The sequence below is a fragment of the Mesocricetus auratus genome, unplaced genomic scaffold (assembly GCF_017639785.1).
Source record: "Mesocricetus auratus isolate SY011 unplaced genomic scaffold, BCM_Maur_2.0 Super-Scaffold_100051, whole genome shotgun sequence".
NCBI classification, from domain to species: Eukaryota; Metazoa; Chordata; class Mammalia; order Rodentia; family Cricetidae; genus Mesocricetus; species Mesocricetus auratus.
Window position 1 is genome coordinate 1,455,204 of NW_024429228.1, and position 17,181 is coordinate 1,472,384.

Consider the following 17,181-nt stretch of genomic DNA (forward strand, 5'->3'; position numbering starts at 1 on the left):
TAAAAGGGGAAGTCAATTTGAGAGTAGCCGGAGCGGCGCAGCTTATATTGGCGGGATTTGCTCGCTGCTGAGAGGAGGAGGCGTGAACGAAGTACGTGTGAACATCTGTGCAACGCAAGTGGCGTGACGGCTGAAAACGCCTTCTAGTACTTCAGTAGCCCGCGGTCGCCCGTTGCTCGATTGCTTTACTAGTCATCAGTATAGTTCCTGGGTTGCCCGGATGACAGGACAGGGAGGAATAAAATATCATATCTGATGCTTGAGCTCATGTTCTGCATAGAAGAATTTCCAGATTAAGCAGTTCATAGAGAGAGAATCTGCACACTAACTTCATTGAAAATAAGAATAAAACCCAATTAACACTGCTGGATGAGGATCTTTCCACACTGAGTAGTCCCCAGCGCACTGGCTTTGCTACTAACAAACCCACTGGATGCTGTCTTCTTGGGTCATATTTGACAAATTTGGGGAGAACGAAAAAGCAGAGGCGGGTTTCCTGGAGAAGTGTTCACTCCTAACACACTAAGCTTAGTGGAAACAAATGCTTCAGTCTTTGGAAGGCCACATATTGAAAAATTAAAGATTCTGATGGCCACAGACCATCCTCTCTTCCTGACTCTCATTATGTTTGCTACGGCTGCTTTCTGTTCTACGTCGGAAGAAAACTAGTTCCAGATGTTTTGACACACTTAGTTTTATGATGTATTATCCAAAGACGGGCTTAAAAATATGTACTCATTAAGTTTTTCAGGGATGTTATCAGGTGAAATTTTGATTCAGAATTATATTTAAGTTTCCAAACTATAAAACAAATGCTTCTTTGGCTCGTAGTATTTCTTCCAAGGCTTAGTCACATATGAATTTGTTTCCTACTGCTTCATCCCAAATGCATGTTCAGTACTAGCTACAGGATGCTTATCCTCAACTAAAGAAAATATTTAGGGCATGGTAGTGTGTAGGAGTGAACCCCACAAAGCTATCCGCCCATGAGGGCAGGGACAAGTAAACTGACACAGGTAGATATAAAAGGAAGTGAAAGGAAAAGGAACCTCCCTTTTCTCCTGGAAGCCAGCCAAGCTTCTAACTCCTGGTTTGTGCGACTCTCTCTCTCTCTCTGGTAAATAAATATATTGTTTTCCTTATAGCATCGAATATCCTTGATAATATCGTTGATAGTAGTGCATGTCTATAATCCAAGCAACATGGAGACTGAGGCAGGTGGATCACCATGAGTTGGAGGTAAACCTAGGCAACATAGAGGGGCCCAGTCTCAAAACATAGCACACCAGAAAGGAAGGAAAATGCTTAGAAGTGACTTGTTAGCAATTGCTCCTCACCGTCTTCTCTAGCCTATCTTTAATGGAGAACAATATTCACTTATGTTTACTTTGGCTTTGTTTTTCAGTTTGGAAAAACTGATTTGATGGCAGTCACACTTGCTCAGTCATTAGCTCACAACATTGGTATAATCTCCGACAAGAGGAAATTAGCAAGTGGTAAGTTCTAACTCTGTGTTGTATTTATTAATATAGACAGCCTGTTAAATATTTTGTAGAATGAGATTCTTTTTCATTCAGTTGCTTGATCAGGATTGTGGGAGGTACAGCAAGATTTATGCAAACCCGAGGCAAAATGTTGCTTTCAAAAGTAATAAAGGGAATATTTACATCATATGTGAAAAACTCCCCAGGTAAAGTGAATAGTGAAACCATGTGCTGATAAAGGCAAAGCTGGATTTAATCCAACAAGGGTCAAAGGTAGCTCACCGGGGAAATTTGCAATTTGCTTGTGGAGAATTCTAGGTTGTTTGAGGCTCAGATGATGTATTATGGTTTACTTAATGCATCTCTGCATATGACCCAAGAGACAGTACTTCCTTGTTGAAAGCGGACCCGATGAAAGGCCTAGGAACATGTAGATCAACTAAAGTAGCACCCATACACTAGAAATTTCCAAAGTAGGTAAATGTACTTCTCTGTGAATGGTCTCATACTGTGTATTTGAGGTAGCAATTTCATTATAGCTGTATTTACTTAATTAGTTTAAGGACAAATATTATAAATATGGATGCTTGTAATAAGAATGCCATGTATGGAGAGCTATTATTTCCTGGATGATGGAATGCCGTATTACACATACCCACCTACTCATCTGAGTTTCAAGATGATCCTGCAGGATGCCTATTCTCAGTCCCACTTTATAGATGAAATGACTAGATGATAAAAGGATATTGTCCTCAGGATTAAATGTGTCCTGAGTGACAAACTAGGATTTTCAAGCCAGGCAGCCTCTGATTCTGGGAACTTTCTGCTTAATCAACTGGAATTCTCTACTGCCTTCTATCAGAGGCCTCAGCACCAGGGATTCAGGAGCAGGAAAACATTGCAGTATTCCCCTCAAACTGGTGAAGCTGGGAGCCTAGTATGGTGCCACTGGTTTTGATCTTTCTTTGATATCTGATTGTCTTTCATGTAGCTATTTAAAGAGAGTGGTTTAAAAATAGGACCATTCACGGAGCATTGGGGCGATGTATATGACCCCCATGGGATCAAATTCATTTTGTTTTTTTATCCATTGTAGCCAAAGCTTTTAATGTAAGTAGAATTAGAGAGCAGCCTTTAAAGAGCACTTTGAACACGGAGTTAAGATGCAGCAGCTGCTTTCTGTTTCTAACGAGCCGTGCCTTCGTTTTCTTTTAGGCGAGTGTAAATGTGAGGACACGTGGTCCGGATGTGTGATGGGAGACACCGGGTGAGCCCCTTCATCGTCCCCTTCTTGAGAATGTGACCTCCATAACTTAGTGCACACACTACAGGTGTTACGAGAAAAACCAAAAGGACGTGCTCTTGATGGACCCGCATGTAAAATAGTCTTGCAAAATAATCTCTTGTTTAAGACAAAACAGAACAAAAATATTTGAAGTTCATGGGAAGACCCTAGAAACTTTTTCAGTCTTAGGCAGAGGTAGAAGGATAATGAGGTAACAACTTTCTTCTTTTGTTAGGTCTGCTTACTAAATCCCTTTCCTTTTATCTCCTTCTGCTAAACTGACCCCCAAATGAAAAAGAAATGCAGCCTGTATTAGTAGCTTTCTCAGGTCCTCGCTGGTGATGGTGGGATTACTTCATAGTGCAGTGTCACTGAACACGGGGTTGGGGAGAAAAACGAAGACTTATCTCAGAAGGACTTTCATTTTCATACTGTCCTGTCTTTACACAGTCAGACTTCAATTCTTGTCCTAAATAGTTAGAACCATTCCTTTTGTTCCATACTCTGCCCGGCTTTAGAGCTTGTTTTTCTTGTGCTATTATTATTTCCGTGTCATTCCACACACTCGGGGTTCTTTCCTCAAAGGGCTATAGAGGAGAAAATGGTGCACACTCGTATCCCAGCTTTCCCAAGGGAGACATGCCCTCCATCTTCCGCAAGGCCTTGGATTTTGGTTATTATTCATGGGTCTTTTGTAATACTTGCAGGCTTTGCATATATAAGGTGACATTGCTTCACATGCTTATGATAAATGAGATGTCTCATAATACATGTTTTCATGTCTTTCCATTCTTGGATAACATTATGCTTGTCAAATTAATCCATGCCATCAATTTGTTACATTTGTTTACTAATTACTAATGTGCTACCCAGCACTTTAGTGAGTCTCAACTGTCTGAAAAATGAATTTCTGCCAGATGGAGTGGTCCATGCCTGCATTGGTTAAAATAATGACAAACCTCGAAGATGGCTAGAACTGTGATTGGATCAAGAAAACAGAGTAGGGCATTCCAAAGAAAAATAGCTTATTCTGGAAATCAAAAAGTTCAAATATAATCATAACAATCAAATTTGGAGAAGCTAAAAATCCATGTAGGATTATGCTTAGCAAATCAAAAAAGCAATTATGACAACAGCACAACAGAATACTGGGAAATGAGAAGGTAAATGAGAATAAAGATATGGGTAGTTGAACCATCCAAACAACAAAGTAAGAAATTCCAACCTTATTATACTTTTTGCACTTGTCTTATGAGACAGCCTTGTGTATTTTGGCTGGCATCCAGAAGACAACCCTTAACTACCCATCCTCCTGCCTCCATCTTCCCAATTCTGGGATTACAGGCATTGGTATTCTAAATCATGTTGCTAGTTTGGTGCTCGGTCACCCTCATCTTTGGGTATATTTCCTATAACAGGAACCCTCCGACCAGCCAGAGAAGAGCCAGGAAAATTGTGTAGTTCCCCACATTCAAGAGTGATCCATATACCAGAAATGTCCTTTATAGCTGAAGGTTCAGAAAGAGGCATCATATTAGACTTAATTTCTTTACATACCTTCAGACTGGAACAATCCCTTAGATTTTCTTTTGGCTTTCATGGCCTGACACATATTATAAATTATAGGCAGTTATTTTGTCTGATGTTTGAGTTGTAGCTAGTTGTACATTATTCATTCTTTTATCATCTTTGGTATAAATCATAGGTGCTGCATGTTTCTTTTAATTCATATGCAAATAAATGAACAACCAGTAGCCACTATACATCACTAAATGAAAAGTTAAAAATACAATGGTTTACTGGTTGTGAAATTTTAACACTGTTCAAATTTAAGTCTAGCAAATAAACACGGAATACTAACACTGTAGCAAGGCCTACTTTCTGTCACTTTCTGTCGCCTACAGCTATTATCTCCCTAAGAAGTTCACTCAGTGCAATATTGAGGAGTATCATGACTTCCTGAATAGTGGTGGTGGTGCCTGCCTGTTCAACAAGCCTTCTAAGGTAATGAGTGTGGTCAAGACTTATTATTTATGAATCATTGCACACTTTCATAAACACCAACTTTTATCTGCTAAGTCTACAATTTGACCTGATGGGCATATTCTAGATACGGTACATGTCTTCATTTCGAGGCCAGCTTTAATCTGGGCATTGGTGGCATTTCTGGTGCTGTAGCTAGCAGGCAGAAATGAGTAGGGGTTTTGTTTGTGTTGTTTTCTTTCACCCTTTCTAGTTACAAATTTTCATTTGGTAATGTGAAAACTTTGGCTAACTTGTAAATGAGTATTACACAGCTAGCTATTAGTAATTACTGAGCACTAATGTTGCACAGCACCAGAAGGTAAATTGTATTCAAAAGTCAAAAAATGATGAAAGTTAAAAGGTAAAATAGTCTAAAAAAATCTCCCCATGGTAGGTCAAAATTGCTTTAATTACAGGAGCTACTTGTCTCTACTCTCTCTGCAAATCTGTGCTCATGGCTGTAGTCATGGTTTATATGCAAGAGGTCCGTGGGCACAGTAATTGTGTGATCACCTTCTAATCTAAAAGTAACTTTGTTCAAGGAGCAGATTCAGACCCCGGGAGGCAGGTGCATGCCTGTAGTTTCAGCACTCTGGAAGCTAAGCTACGAGGAACACCGTGAGTTCAAAGTCAGCTTGAGCTACACAGCAGGCCAGCTTGGGATACACAGTAAGACCTTGTCTTTAAACAAGAAAAGAAAAAGGGGGATGCAGTCTGAAATGTCACTGTGAGACCCATTTCTTTGTAGGCTAGCCAAAGCTAATTTAAAAAAATAAACAAATGAAGGGCTGGAAAGATGGCTTGGCAGTTAAGAGCACCCACTAACTAGTCTCCTGTTCGTGGGGCTTTCACCTTTGTGTAACTCCACCAATGTGTCTGGCCTCTGAAGGCACCTGTAGTCACATGCATCACACACACACACACACACATGCATGCACGCACGCACGCCTGTGTGCACACACACGTGCACAAGACAGAGACAAAGAGATAGAGAAAGAGAATTAAATCTTAAAAGATGAAATGAAAGCACCCCTCCCCTCCTTACTATGGATTAAAAATGTTCCTTTTATAGATTTATTTTTTAATTTTATTTTTATGAATGTTTGCATATATATATATGTATGTATGTATGTATGTATGTATGTATGTATGTATGTATCCAGATTGCCAGAACTACAGTTACAGATAATTGTGAGCTGTCATTTGAGGGCTAGGAAATGGACCTGGGTTCTCTACAAGAGTAACAAGTGCTCTTAACCACTGAGCCCTCTCTCCAGATCTACAAAGATAATTTTTAACAGAGTAGTAGCAAATAGCAAAATAATAATAATGGGATTTTCACAAGTGATTAGACTTGATCACCCTGATAATTTTAGGCAGGCGATTAATTACTATATACATGGACAGCTTTTATTACTGTTCGTGTTTCAGTAGGAGTCTCCATTGGGTTGCTTGGGCCAGTGTTTTACTTTATCATTTTGTGTCATCTCACATTGTGTTGTATTTTATTACTGACTAGTGAACCCAGAGCCTCCCTCCCCCCCACCAAACGTGTTGTGTTGTTAAGCACTAACCTACCCTGTACTAGGACTTTAATCTAGACTTCTTGACTCCAAATTTCTTGCTTTCTCACCAAAATGGATTTTCAGGTGTCAAACTGGCTTCGGGTTTCTTCAGTGGCTGGGTTGTCTATTTGGTGACATTCACAAGACCCTACTTGGCATACATATTATATAATATAAATGTACAGTACTATGTCTGAATATTAAAATAGAAATCAAAAATGATCCTCTGAAGCCCCACGTTATAAAGCTGTGCTTTTTACTTTAATGTAAGTAAAAATGCGGTTAGGGTGAATAGCATATACACAGTGTGTGTTGCTGTGGTGGCAGTCCTCGGAGTCTTTAATGTTTCTGTATTTCGGTCCCTTCTTGCTTTTCTTCCCACAGCTTCTCGATCCTCCTGAGTGTGGAAATGGCTTCATTGAAACTGGAGAGGAGTGTGATTGTGGCACCACTGCTGTAAGTCCCCTGTCATTTTTGAAGGCAGGTTTTAGGTAGCCAGGGGTCATTCTAGCTCCATGCCCGTAAGATCATACTGAGCATTATATGTAGAAAGTTCATAGGATTTGTGGATGAACGATTGTCATTGTGAGTTTGAACATTTACTTTAAAAACTGTCTTGGTATTTTGGGGAAAATGAAAACGTTTTCCAGTGTTCTGCAACTGCTGACATTCCCTAGGAATGCACCCTTGAAGGAGCAGAGTGTTGTAAGAAGTGCACCTTGACTCAGGACTCCCAGTGCAGTGATGGCCTCTGTTGTAAGAAGTGCAAGGTAAGTCATTGGCCAACAATGGCCATAGGTTGGAAGGGAGATGTGCTTAAGCCATCGGGTCTATGTATGGACGACCTACTAACACTGTCTAACACAGAGCAAATGACTAAAGTCCTAGCAGTTACAGCATCCTCCGGAAGCATTCTCATCTAATAGTAACTTACCCAGTTCCTTAAACCAGGACGCGAGAGAGCTGGGCCCTGTTACTTCTCAGAGGCTGCCCTCCTCATCCTGACTCCTTAAAGAGAAACAGGAGTTAACTAATCTTAGAGTCGAAGATGTTTAATATTTTCTTCTCTTCTTGCTGTGCCTCTCGGTCCACCCCTCAGCATCAGGCACTTAGAGATCAAGAGGAGTGCTTTAGACAAGATCACATTGTATGGACTTGGAGATGAGAAGAGCTCTTTATCTCCTGTGTCATCTCATCCTTGCCACAGCATCTTCAGATTTACCGCCAAATATTCAAACTTTGAGATCAAAATTAGAAGTTACTTAGGGCTTAACTCCCCCCCAATTTTTCTTTTCCCCCTACATTGCCTTATAATAATACTCTCTTATTTCTGAGATTTAGAACCTATTTATCTCTATTTTATGTTCCTATGGAGCAGAGAGAGGTACCTGTAGAGTAATTGGTATAGATTATCAGTGCATGCTTGTTGAGTGACTAAATGAACATGCATGGTACTTCCAATGATTATTTGCTGATCAGATAGCTTTAATTGGATAAATGAAAGTGACATATAAAACTGTCATGGCAGCTGTCCTCTTTGGTCTAAGCTCTTTTGACTTGTGTCATCTTAAGTCTGGATTTCCCAGATGGCACCAACATCCTTGTCGGGATAAAAATAAGACATACTGCCTGTAGCCAGGGTTTGCCTTTTGCTTTATAGGATGTCAACAGCATCCATAATCATTAAGTTCTAAAAGAAATGCACCAGTTACGATAACCAAGAATGTCTCCAGATGTTGTTAAAATGTCTCCTGCGGGGCAAAGTCACCCCAGCCTGATACCCCTGTCTTAGATAACACTTACTGACACACTTTAGGAATTGGCATGGCCATCCTGACGTTGGCAGTTGAGCTATTCTGATCTAAGGGTGCTAAGAAACCCACATAGGCCGGCTCAGAGGAAAGCACAGCTGCCTGCTGACCCCTGGCCCTGCTAGAAGTGGTTCCTGTTGTTTCCACTGCCATTGTGTCTCTGGCTGCTTTGTGTGGGATCCCCTAAAGCACTTTCCTCAAGGGGAGGTTAAACCACACATGATACAGATTCTCTCCCCCCCCCCCCTGGCTCAGGTGCCCATAAGGCTCTGAGCAGGGAGTCGGGGACCATGTCTCTATGCGTGGAGCACAAACACAGGTGAATCTAGTTACCAACATCAACAATTTTGAGAGGAAGAAGGAGAAGGGTGGAGCTTCTGATAGCTTTACACGGCCCTGTTCTGCTTTGCTGTAAGGAGTTAAGTTGCATCTATAAATCCAGTGAAGCTTAGCACTGGTTCCACAGCATCACATGAGTAAGAAGTATTTGAGGTATTTGGAAACCAAGAAGCACAACACAAGCCCCCCAACAACACTCCACCAGAGGCACTGGTCTCAGGAACTCAGAAAAGAGTGAAAGGCCTATGTAGAGATGAATCAGGGGGGTGGAAAGGAAAGCTTCGGAAAACACTTTTCTGGGAAGTAACTGTGATGAGATCCAAAATGTAACTTAAGCAGAAGCAAAAGCTATACAATAAAGGTGTAAATAAGAAAGAAGGATAAGCTGGGCGTTGGTGGCGCACGCCTTTAACCCCAGCACTCGGGAGGCAGAGGCAGGCGGATCTCTGTGAGTTTGAGGCCAGGCTGGACCGACAGCCTCCAAAAGAATACAGAGAAACCCTGTCTCAAAAACAAAAAAAATAAAAATAAAAATAAAAAAAGAAAGAAGGATAAAGCCTGAATCCAGGCTGCTTGCCAAAAACTCCTGGAGCGTGGGCTAACTCTTCCCTGAAGCTCTGCCCATTCCAACAGGATATTGTGACACTTATGTGTGGTGACTATGGGAGTTACTTCACCTACGAGAAACGGTCTTACCATTATTAAAATAGCAGTGTGTTGAGACTGCCATCTTAAAATAGTTTAAGGTGTTCTTTTCCAAACAGTTTTTTAATGGGACTATGAGAGGGTTTTTTTTTTTTAAATCTTTTCACAGTTTTGCACATTGAGTGATGTTCTTTTCAGTTTCAGCCTCTGGGGACCGTGTGCCGAGAGGCAGTCAACGATTGTGATATTCGTGAAATATGTTCAGGAAATTCAAGCCAGGTAACCTATACAATAATTACTCTCCACAGGTTAATTACAGGGAAAGTAGGGTCATCCTTGGTGTGTTACAAGAAAAACGGGGCAAGATGTCACCTGTCTCTATCATGTCACACCAGCCTCTGTGTGTGGGGAGGGGGTTGGGGATCGAACCAAGGCCTGGGCATGTCAGGAAAATGTTAGACCATCAAGATACATGCCCAGCTCTTACATTTGCCTCGTTGTTGGCTAGTATCTTTTTTGATTATTATCCTTGCAAAATCTCACATGCCCTCACTAAGAATCAAAGAGACGGCATAACCATCTGCATTCTGTGTTGTGACTGAATAAATAAACCCCAGAAGAAATGACAAGGCAGGTCACTGATCATAATGGTCATCTTCAACTTCCCCAGTGACCAGTGACACACAACTGGGAGAGAAGGTTGTGTTTTGCATTGTTTATGTTTTATTTTAAAAAATCATCGAAACTGAAATTCATACATAGCAGAGCAAGGGTTGCTATCATTCTCCACTCCAGAGAAGACAGATTAAGTAGTGATATAACTGTAGTAATAAAAAGATAGATTTTTAAAGGATACAGAGAGATCTTTATGTAAGAGCATTCTCCTTTCTTACTGTGTAATTAGCAGTCTTTCAAGATAATGACTCCTGGAAATAAGGACATAATAATTACCACCAAGGCTCCCAGACAGAAGCATACTACACCAGTGTGATTATAAATAAGCAGGAATTGCCTAACAATCTTAATTCCAGGCTTAGCAGAGGCCCTCTGTTGGGTTAGTTAAATAGGATTGATTATAGGGAATTGTTCTAATACAGTGATACCTTCGTTTAATGTGTTGCATCTATTATAAATGATATCTGTAAAACCATACATCAGTGATATGAGCACATTTATGTGACAAAAACAAAGGAACAGTAAATACCGTATCATAGTTTCACTTTTAAACATCAGGTTTTATAGACAAGGGTAAGGACGAATGTCTAGGAAAGATAGCTGCATTGGGTGTTTTTATAGACAAGGGAGGGACGAATGTCTAGGAAAGATAGCTGCATTGGGTGGTTTTATAGACAAGGGTAGGGACGAATGTCTAGGAAAGCATTGGGTGGTTTCCCCGTCACATCTGTTTTCTGCCCTTTACAGCGGCCTTCTTCCCCAAGAGACTATATAATTACATGTTCCTCTCTCACCGCAGTAATGAATTGTACATGGCTGGTTGTATCCTCGCCAGACTACAATTTTTAAGTTGCTTCAAGGGAAAAGCATGATAAAGCATGAGATTCTTTTCAAAAGCCAACAGCAGAGGCTGCTTAAATCTTTTCCCCTCCCTTCAATACCCTCCCCATTTTTTTCTTTCTACTTTTGGCTTCACTGATGTGGGCCTGTTCCTCACTTTTATCTTAAGCCCTGTCTTCTTCTCTGAGGAATAGTATGTCTGAATGATGCATATGCTCATACATGTGCTACCCACCGAGCCATTCTAGAAAGTTCTTTGCCTTTATGGCTGTGTAATCAGTTTTTGCCTTGGGTAGATGTCATATATTTAAAGTGATGCTCAACAAATCTATTTCTTCATATCTTCTTTTAATCTTCTGCTTCTTATGTATAGATAGTTTAGGGACTAGGTGTTAGTATTCAGGCATCTATCTGTACGGGCCTGCCCTTGGGGGTTCTGACAGGATACACCCTCGACTGCAGCCACTAAGAGCACCACCTGTGCATATTCACTATGTTCCCTTTTAAAAGGGCCCTGCCCACCTCCCATGTCTCTCTCTCTCTCTCTCTCTCTCTCTCTCTCTCTCTCTCTCTCTCTCTCTCTCTCTCTCTCTCTCTCTCTCTCTCTCTCCCCTTCTTTCCCTCTCTCCCTTCCTCCCTCCCTCCCTCTCTCCCCCTCCCTCCCTTTCTCCCTCCTTCTCTCTCTCTCTGCCTCCCTCTCTCTCTCTTTGTTCCTCTCTCCCCTCCCTCCCTTTCTTTCTCTCTGTCCCTCTCTCCCTCTCTGTCTCCCCTCTCTTTCTCTCCCTCTCTCCTCTCTCCCTCCCTCCCTCCCTCTCCCCCTCCCTCCCTTTCTCCCTCCTTCTCTCTCTCTCTCTCTGCCTCCCTCTCTCTCTCTTTGTTCCTCTCTCCCCCTCCCTCCCTTTCTCTCTCTCTCTGTCCCAATCTCTCTCTCTCCTCTTTCCTCTCTCCTGCTGCTCCTGTCTGTGGAAGCTGGTCTCCCTCCTCCCCTTTCCCCCTTTTTATGATCCCTCCCCCCCAAAAAAGAAAGAAAGATACCTCTGCTTGAACCCTGTCTCATGGCATCTTTCTCTTGCATGTTACTCTTCGTACATTATAATCCTAGGTGTATTATGAGTGGTGATTTTATAAAATGAGAACATTAACGGGATTGCATCAGCCTGGCGTTTGGTCTGCGTTTGGGTGACAGCTTGTTCTTTCTTCCTAGTGTGCCCCCAATGTGCATAAAATGGATGGATATTCCTGTGACGGTACTCAGGTAGGCCACTCACTGCTACCTAAAACTTCCACGGGTGCCAGCATGATAGAAATGCCAAAGTTGTATCTCGGTAAGAGGATAAGTTTGAATAGTTCATAATCAATTCAGATGACCACACGCATGGGCTGGTTCCCTTTTCTGTTTGCTGTCTAGCACAGCAAACATTGTTTTCACTGATGGAATTTATTTTCTCATTTTAGGGAATTTGCTTTGGAGGCAGGTGTAAAACCAGAGACAGACAATGCAAATACATCTGGGGACAAAGTAAGTTAAGTCATGTAGCTTGATTGTTTTCCCACACAGTATTGGCACACTCCTTTAAGGACATATGGGCTAGAAGTAAATTGTTAGTACTTAATAACTAGAGACTTCTTAAAACCACTTCTGGACGGGGAAGGTGCACTTTTCTAGAAATTAGAGAAGACACTTTCCTTGAGAAGCCACGGCCCCGTAATCCTGGCTAGTTGGCAGTGCCTGTGGAAGAGACAGAAGGTGCCTTTGCTACCAGGCATGCGAACCCACCTGGTGCACAGCTTGGAGAATAGAGCAGACTTGATTTCAGCTCCTTAGCTGAGTGCCCTTGAGCAAAAGATCCCATATGGCCCTCGTATAGCCGTATGGGATGGACATGGTCTCTGGGTAGGGTATCCTTGCTTTAGACCTAGAAATTTTAACTAGAGTTGCTTTTTCCTCCTCTACTATCTTCTTTAAGCTCCCATGGGCTTTTGTAGTTATGGATGACCTTCTGCTGAGGAAGCTGTCCTGTAAAAGAGAGAAATGTTAATGTTGCCCTCTTCAAAATCTGTCTCAGTTTTAAGGAATAAGGTATAGCAGTTCTATTTAAATAATAGCATTTAAATTTTACTAAGTCTAAATTTTAATTTAAATGTTGTATTTTCTATTTTCCCCAGAGTTTCTAGGCAATATTTTTGGAAGATGTTTTTGTTCTTAACTCGCCAGAAAATATTTTTCAGGTAGAGTGTTAGTGTGTAGCCTAGCTATGTATCTTGGCCAGTTAGACCTTTAATTTTTAAGCTTCTTGCCTAGGCTTCTCAATTCCTGCTGGGATTACAGGCATGTACATCATGTCTAGATTATTCGAAGTTGTTTTGAAAGATAATTTGTGCTAGGAGAAACTGTAAAATGAATCATACCCTTAGATATCAGAGGTAGTGGTTGCAATCCTTTAGGGAAGGAGCATGTGCTCTCTGAGTCACTTGAGAAGCACTGAAATGAGGAGAACATGTAGCCATACCAGTTTGTAAGCTGTTGGTTTTGCTTCCTCTCATTGATCAAAACAAGCGAGGAACAGTGATGTAATTAGCTACTGTTTAATACGCATGACTCTGAAATGCCTGGTACCTGTGTAAGATTGTGGAATTTTATGACAGGGAATACTTTGGGAGTGTGTGACCCAAGTCTAATCATGGAGTTCATTTGTATTTTATGTATACATACATAGTCTGAGGATAATTTTATACAATACTTTAGTATTTTAATGCACCTGCATTTTTACTGAGACTTCTTATATTAGATCAGGACATAGACTTTTCTTTTTTTCTAATTATTTATTGTGAGTGTGTGTATGTGTATGTGTGTGTGTGTGTGTGTGTGTGTGTGTGTGTGTGTGTGTGTGTGGTAAGCACATGTATATGTTCATGCCTGTGCATCCACAGAAGGCAGAGGAGGGCATCAAGTGTCTCACTCCATTACTCTCTCTATCTTATTCTCTTGAGACAGGCTCTCACAGGACCAGCAGCTAAGCTGGCAGCTAGCAAGCCTTGGCCATCCTCCTGCCTCTACTCAGAGGTCAGAGGTCAGAGGCACATGCTTTGTACATGATTTGAACCCAAGTTCTCATACTTGCACAGTGTGTTCTGTTTTTTGTTTTTTGTTTTTTGTTTTTTTTTTGCTGTGCTATCTCCACAGTGTAGGTCATGTAATTTTCTACATGTGGTATATTGTCAGTTCTTAAAAGGTCTTGGAACATGAAGCTTTCCAGGTTTTGGATTAACAACACTTAACTTGTATCACCAACTGGCATTTGATTAGTTTACAAAAGTCTTCGTTATTTTTTGTTTCTGTCTTTCAGGTTGGATCTCATGTAGCCTAGGCTGGTTTTGCATCTCCTGTGTAATTTAGGAGGATGATCTTGAACTAATCCTCCTGCCTCCATCTCGGGATGGCCGAGATAACAGGCTTATCCCCACCCTTGGCTGGAAAATCATTTTGCTCTAGCAGGCGACTCTGATAGCCAACGCTGGCTTCAGAAAAGATCAAAACCTGCAAAGATGAATGGAAAACCATAAAATGGTTTTTGCCTTTCAGAGAGTTAGCATGAACACAATCTCATCTCAAAGCAAAACTGAAGTTTTTCTTTTTTTTATAGCAGCTAAGCATTTGTAAGTAAGCTGAAATTATGCTGCTTCTTGAATCTGATTGCACTACATAGCTATTTGAATAATATTGCCCTTCTTAGTAATACAGTTTCTGATTGAGACTCATGTATTTGGCACTGAGATTACAATATGTGTTCAAGGATAGCACCATCCCTTAATTAGTGTCAGATCCTGGGGGGCATTCTCACAGTCTGTAGTCTAACTCCCCTCAAGGATCTAAATAGACTTATTTTCCTGCTTTAAGTAAGGTTTCATGGAAGATGAAACAAGCCATGTCTGTGATACACCTTTTGTAAGTGATGGTGCAACTTTTGTCTTTGTCGTTGATAACACCGCAGCGAGCAAGTCCTCAAACTGCGGCTTTCCTTCCGGGGAGCAGCTCCCGAGTTTGCTCCATCACTGATGGGAAATTCTGTTCTGCTGCAGAGGTAACAGCGTCTGACAAGTACTGCTATGAGAAGCTCAACATCGAGGGGACCGAGAAGGGGAACTGTGGAAAAGATAAAGACACGTGGATACAGTGCAGTAAACGGTGATTGCCGATGCTCATCCCTCCTTCCGTTTACACGCGTAAATTCCAAGCGGGAGTCTCCTGTTTGGGTGCCAATAAAACACGCCATCTTGTCTGTTCTCCTCATCTTCCCCCAGCGCCCCATCATCACAAACGGTCCCGGTTCTAGACATGTACCTGACCTCTTTCCTAGGGTCTAGGTCATCCTTACAGTTGCTGCACTTTCTCACCTAGACAGGACCTACCAGCATCCTGAAGATGGAGGAAGGATAAAGCCAGCATCACCACCGACACTGTTGAGTGAATTAGCTAGCTCTGATCCTTCTTAGCTACCTCTTGGGTTTGCTAAATGTCTCAGTGTTTCACTGTCCCAGGTAGATGAGAGTAATCGACTCCATCTTTCTGCACATTGTCCAATCATGAATCGTGGTTGTTTTCCCCCCTTTGCCTCCCACCGTTTATTGTGAATTAACCCTTTCATTTCCACTGCTACTGTCATTAGCACAGCTAAGCCCCGTAATTTAACTACAACAAAAATCCCTTGCGTTTCCTTAACTGACGTTCTCAGGCGTCCTGTTACCAGAACAATCTTGAATCCTTTTGCATATGTCGATTCTTTGCTCAGACTTCGTTAGCTCCACATAGCCAATTAGCACAGTAATGCTTATCACATAGTGAATGCACACTGTGTGCTGGGCACTTTATTTCACTTTGAGGAGCCTGCCACTTAAACATCAGGACAGCCCTCTCGTTTTATAGATGAGGAACCCAAGGCAAAATCACTATCTGTGCCCAAGATCCTGTAGCTAGGATTAGAAAAGGAATCTAGTATTCTGACATCAGAATGCTCTCTTGATTTTTCTGCTGAAAGTCTGGGGTCTTAATTAACAAGTAATTGAATCCCAGGCTGGGAACAGTAGTGTACACTTTTAATCCCAGCACTTGGAAAGCAGAGTGAGGTCTGTGTCTGTGCAGTGAGTTCCAGACCAAGGCTACAGAGTGAGACCCTGTCTCAAAAAGGATAGGGGAACAAGGATCAAGAAGACCAAACCAGGCAACTCTTCCATGCTTTGTGCCAAACCACCGTGTTTTTTTCTCTATTGCTCCCCAAAATTCTATCAGATCTTACTATTCTTAATACGTACAGCACCCTGCCCTGTGCCAATGCGTTTGTTTGAACTATTCATTACTTAGAATTAGTCCTGCCAAGCAGTGGTGGCAAACACCTTTAATCTCAGCACTCCGGAGGCAGAGGCAGGCGGATCTCTGTGAGTTTGAGACCAGCCTGGTCTACAGAGCTAGTTCCATGACAGCCTCCAAAGTCAAAGAAAAACACTGTCTCAAAAAAAAAAAAAAAAAAAAAGAATTAGTGTTTACATCTACACCAACACCAGTGAGAAATTCATCCATTTTTCAAGGCCCATTTGGAAAAACGCTTTCTGTGTAAATGAGTTCCTGATTGGCTCTCCCAGTTGCCCTCTTACAGTCACCGTATTTCTGCTATTCTTGTGGCCCTGGTCCTCAGCTCCCCATTTTGTACATGCTTATGCACCTGCTGTGTCTTCTCATGCAGTGGAATTCCCTTGGGGATAAATATCATGTCCTGACTTTGCTATAGATTCTAAATTGCAAACGTTAGTTTTCATGAATAAAACTAAAAAGGACTTGAATATTTCTTCTAAATTTTGTTCATAAGACATAAGTATATTTGGAATATAATTTTATATTTGCATATATTTCTATGTTTAAAATAATTTTAAAGAACAAATTAATACCTTTTATATTATACATTTTAATTTATACATTATATATAATTATAAAGAAAAAATTAATACCTTTTAAATATTTATGGTAAATATAGGTCTCCTTTGTTCTCTGCTATCCATTATATAAAGTAAGACATTTCCATGTGTGATTTGGCTACTATGTTAATCATGTTTCTTGTTGTTGTCTTTTACTTTATTTTGTTTTGTTTTCCATGGCAGGGTTTCTCTGTTGTAACTCTGGTTGTCCTGGAACTCGTTCTGTAGACCAGGCTGGCCTCAAATTCACAGATTTGTCTGTATCTGCCTCCGTAGTGCTGGGATTAAAGGGTTGTGCAGCCACCATCCAGCTTAGAGTTTATAAGACTTTTATTTAAATATATGTTATCACTATTGATAACTAAGATGTGCTTGTTCAAAGAATATATAAAGCAGTATTTTAATCCCAGCAACGTATCTGTTAATTTTTAAACACGCATGATGTGTTTTAGAAGGGTGTGGAGGCTATATGGCTAGCAGTCTATGTGAGGTGTAGGTTATCTCCTCTTGGTTTGGGGAGACGGGTTGCAGAAGCAACTATATTA

The 17,181-nt window shown here is 41.2% G+C and overlaps 1 protein-coding gene across 21 annotated transcripts in view; it reads left to right on the plus strand.

Moving 5' to 3' along the window:
• The window catches only part of Adam22 (ADAM metallopeptidase domain 22), a 226,899-nt gene that overhangs the window by 172,070 nt on the left and 37,648 nt on the right, over window positions 1–17,181 (plus strand). For all 21 annotated transcript variants that reach the window (XM_040735852.1, XM_040735853.1, XM_040735855.1 and 18 more), the window contains exons 12-21: window positions 7–91; window positions 1,406–1,496; window positions 2,700–2,751; window positions 4,674–4,773; window positions 6,744–6,815; window positions 7,037–7,129; window positions 9,353–9,433; window positions 11,874–11,924; window positions 12,125–12,188; window positions 14,750–14,855. In XM_040735852.1, coding sequence (XP_040591786.1) covers window positions 7–91; window positions 1,406–1,496; window positions 2,700–2,751; window positions 4,674–4,773; window positions 6,744–6,815; window positions 7,037–7,129; window positions 9,353–9,433; window positions 11,874–11,924; window positions 12,125–12,188; window positions 14,750–14,855 — 795 coding nt within the window. The remainder of the gene's footprint in view (window positions 1–6; window positions 92–1,405; window positions 1,497–2,699; window positions 2,752–4,673; window positions 4,774–6,743; window positions 6,816–7,036; window positions 7,130–9,352; window positions 9,434–11,873; window positions 11,925–12,124; window positions 12,189–14,749; window positions 14,856–17,181) is intronic.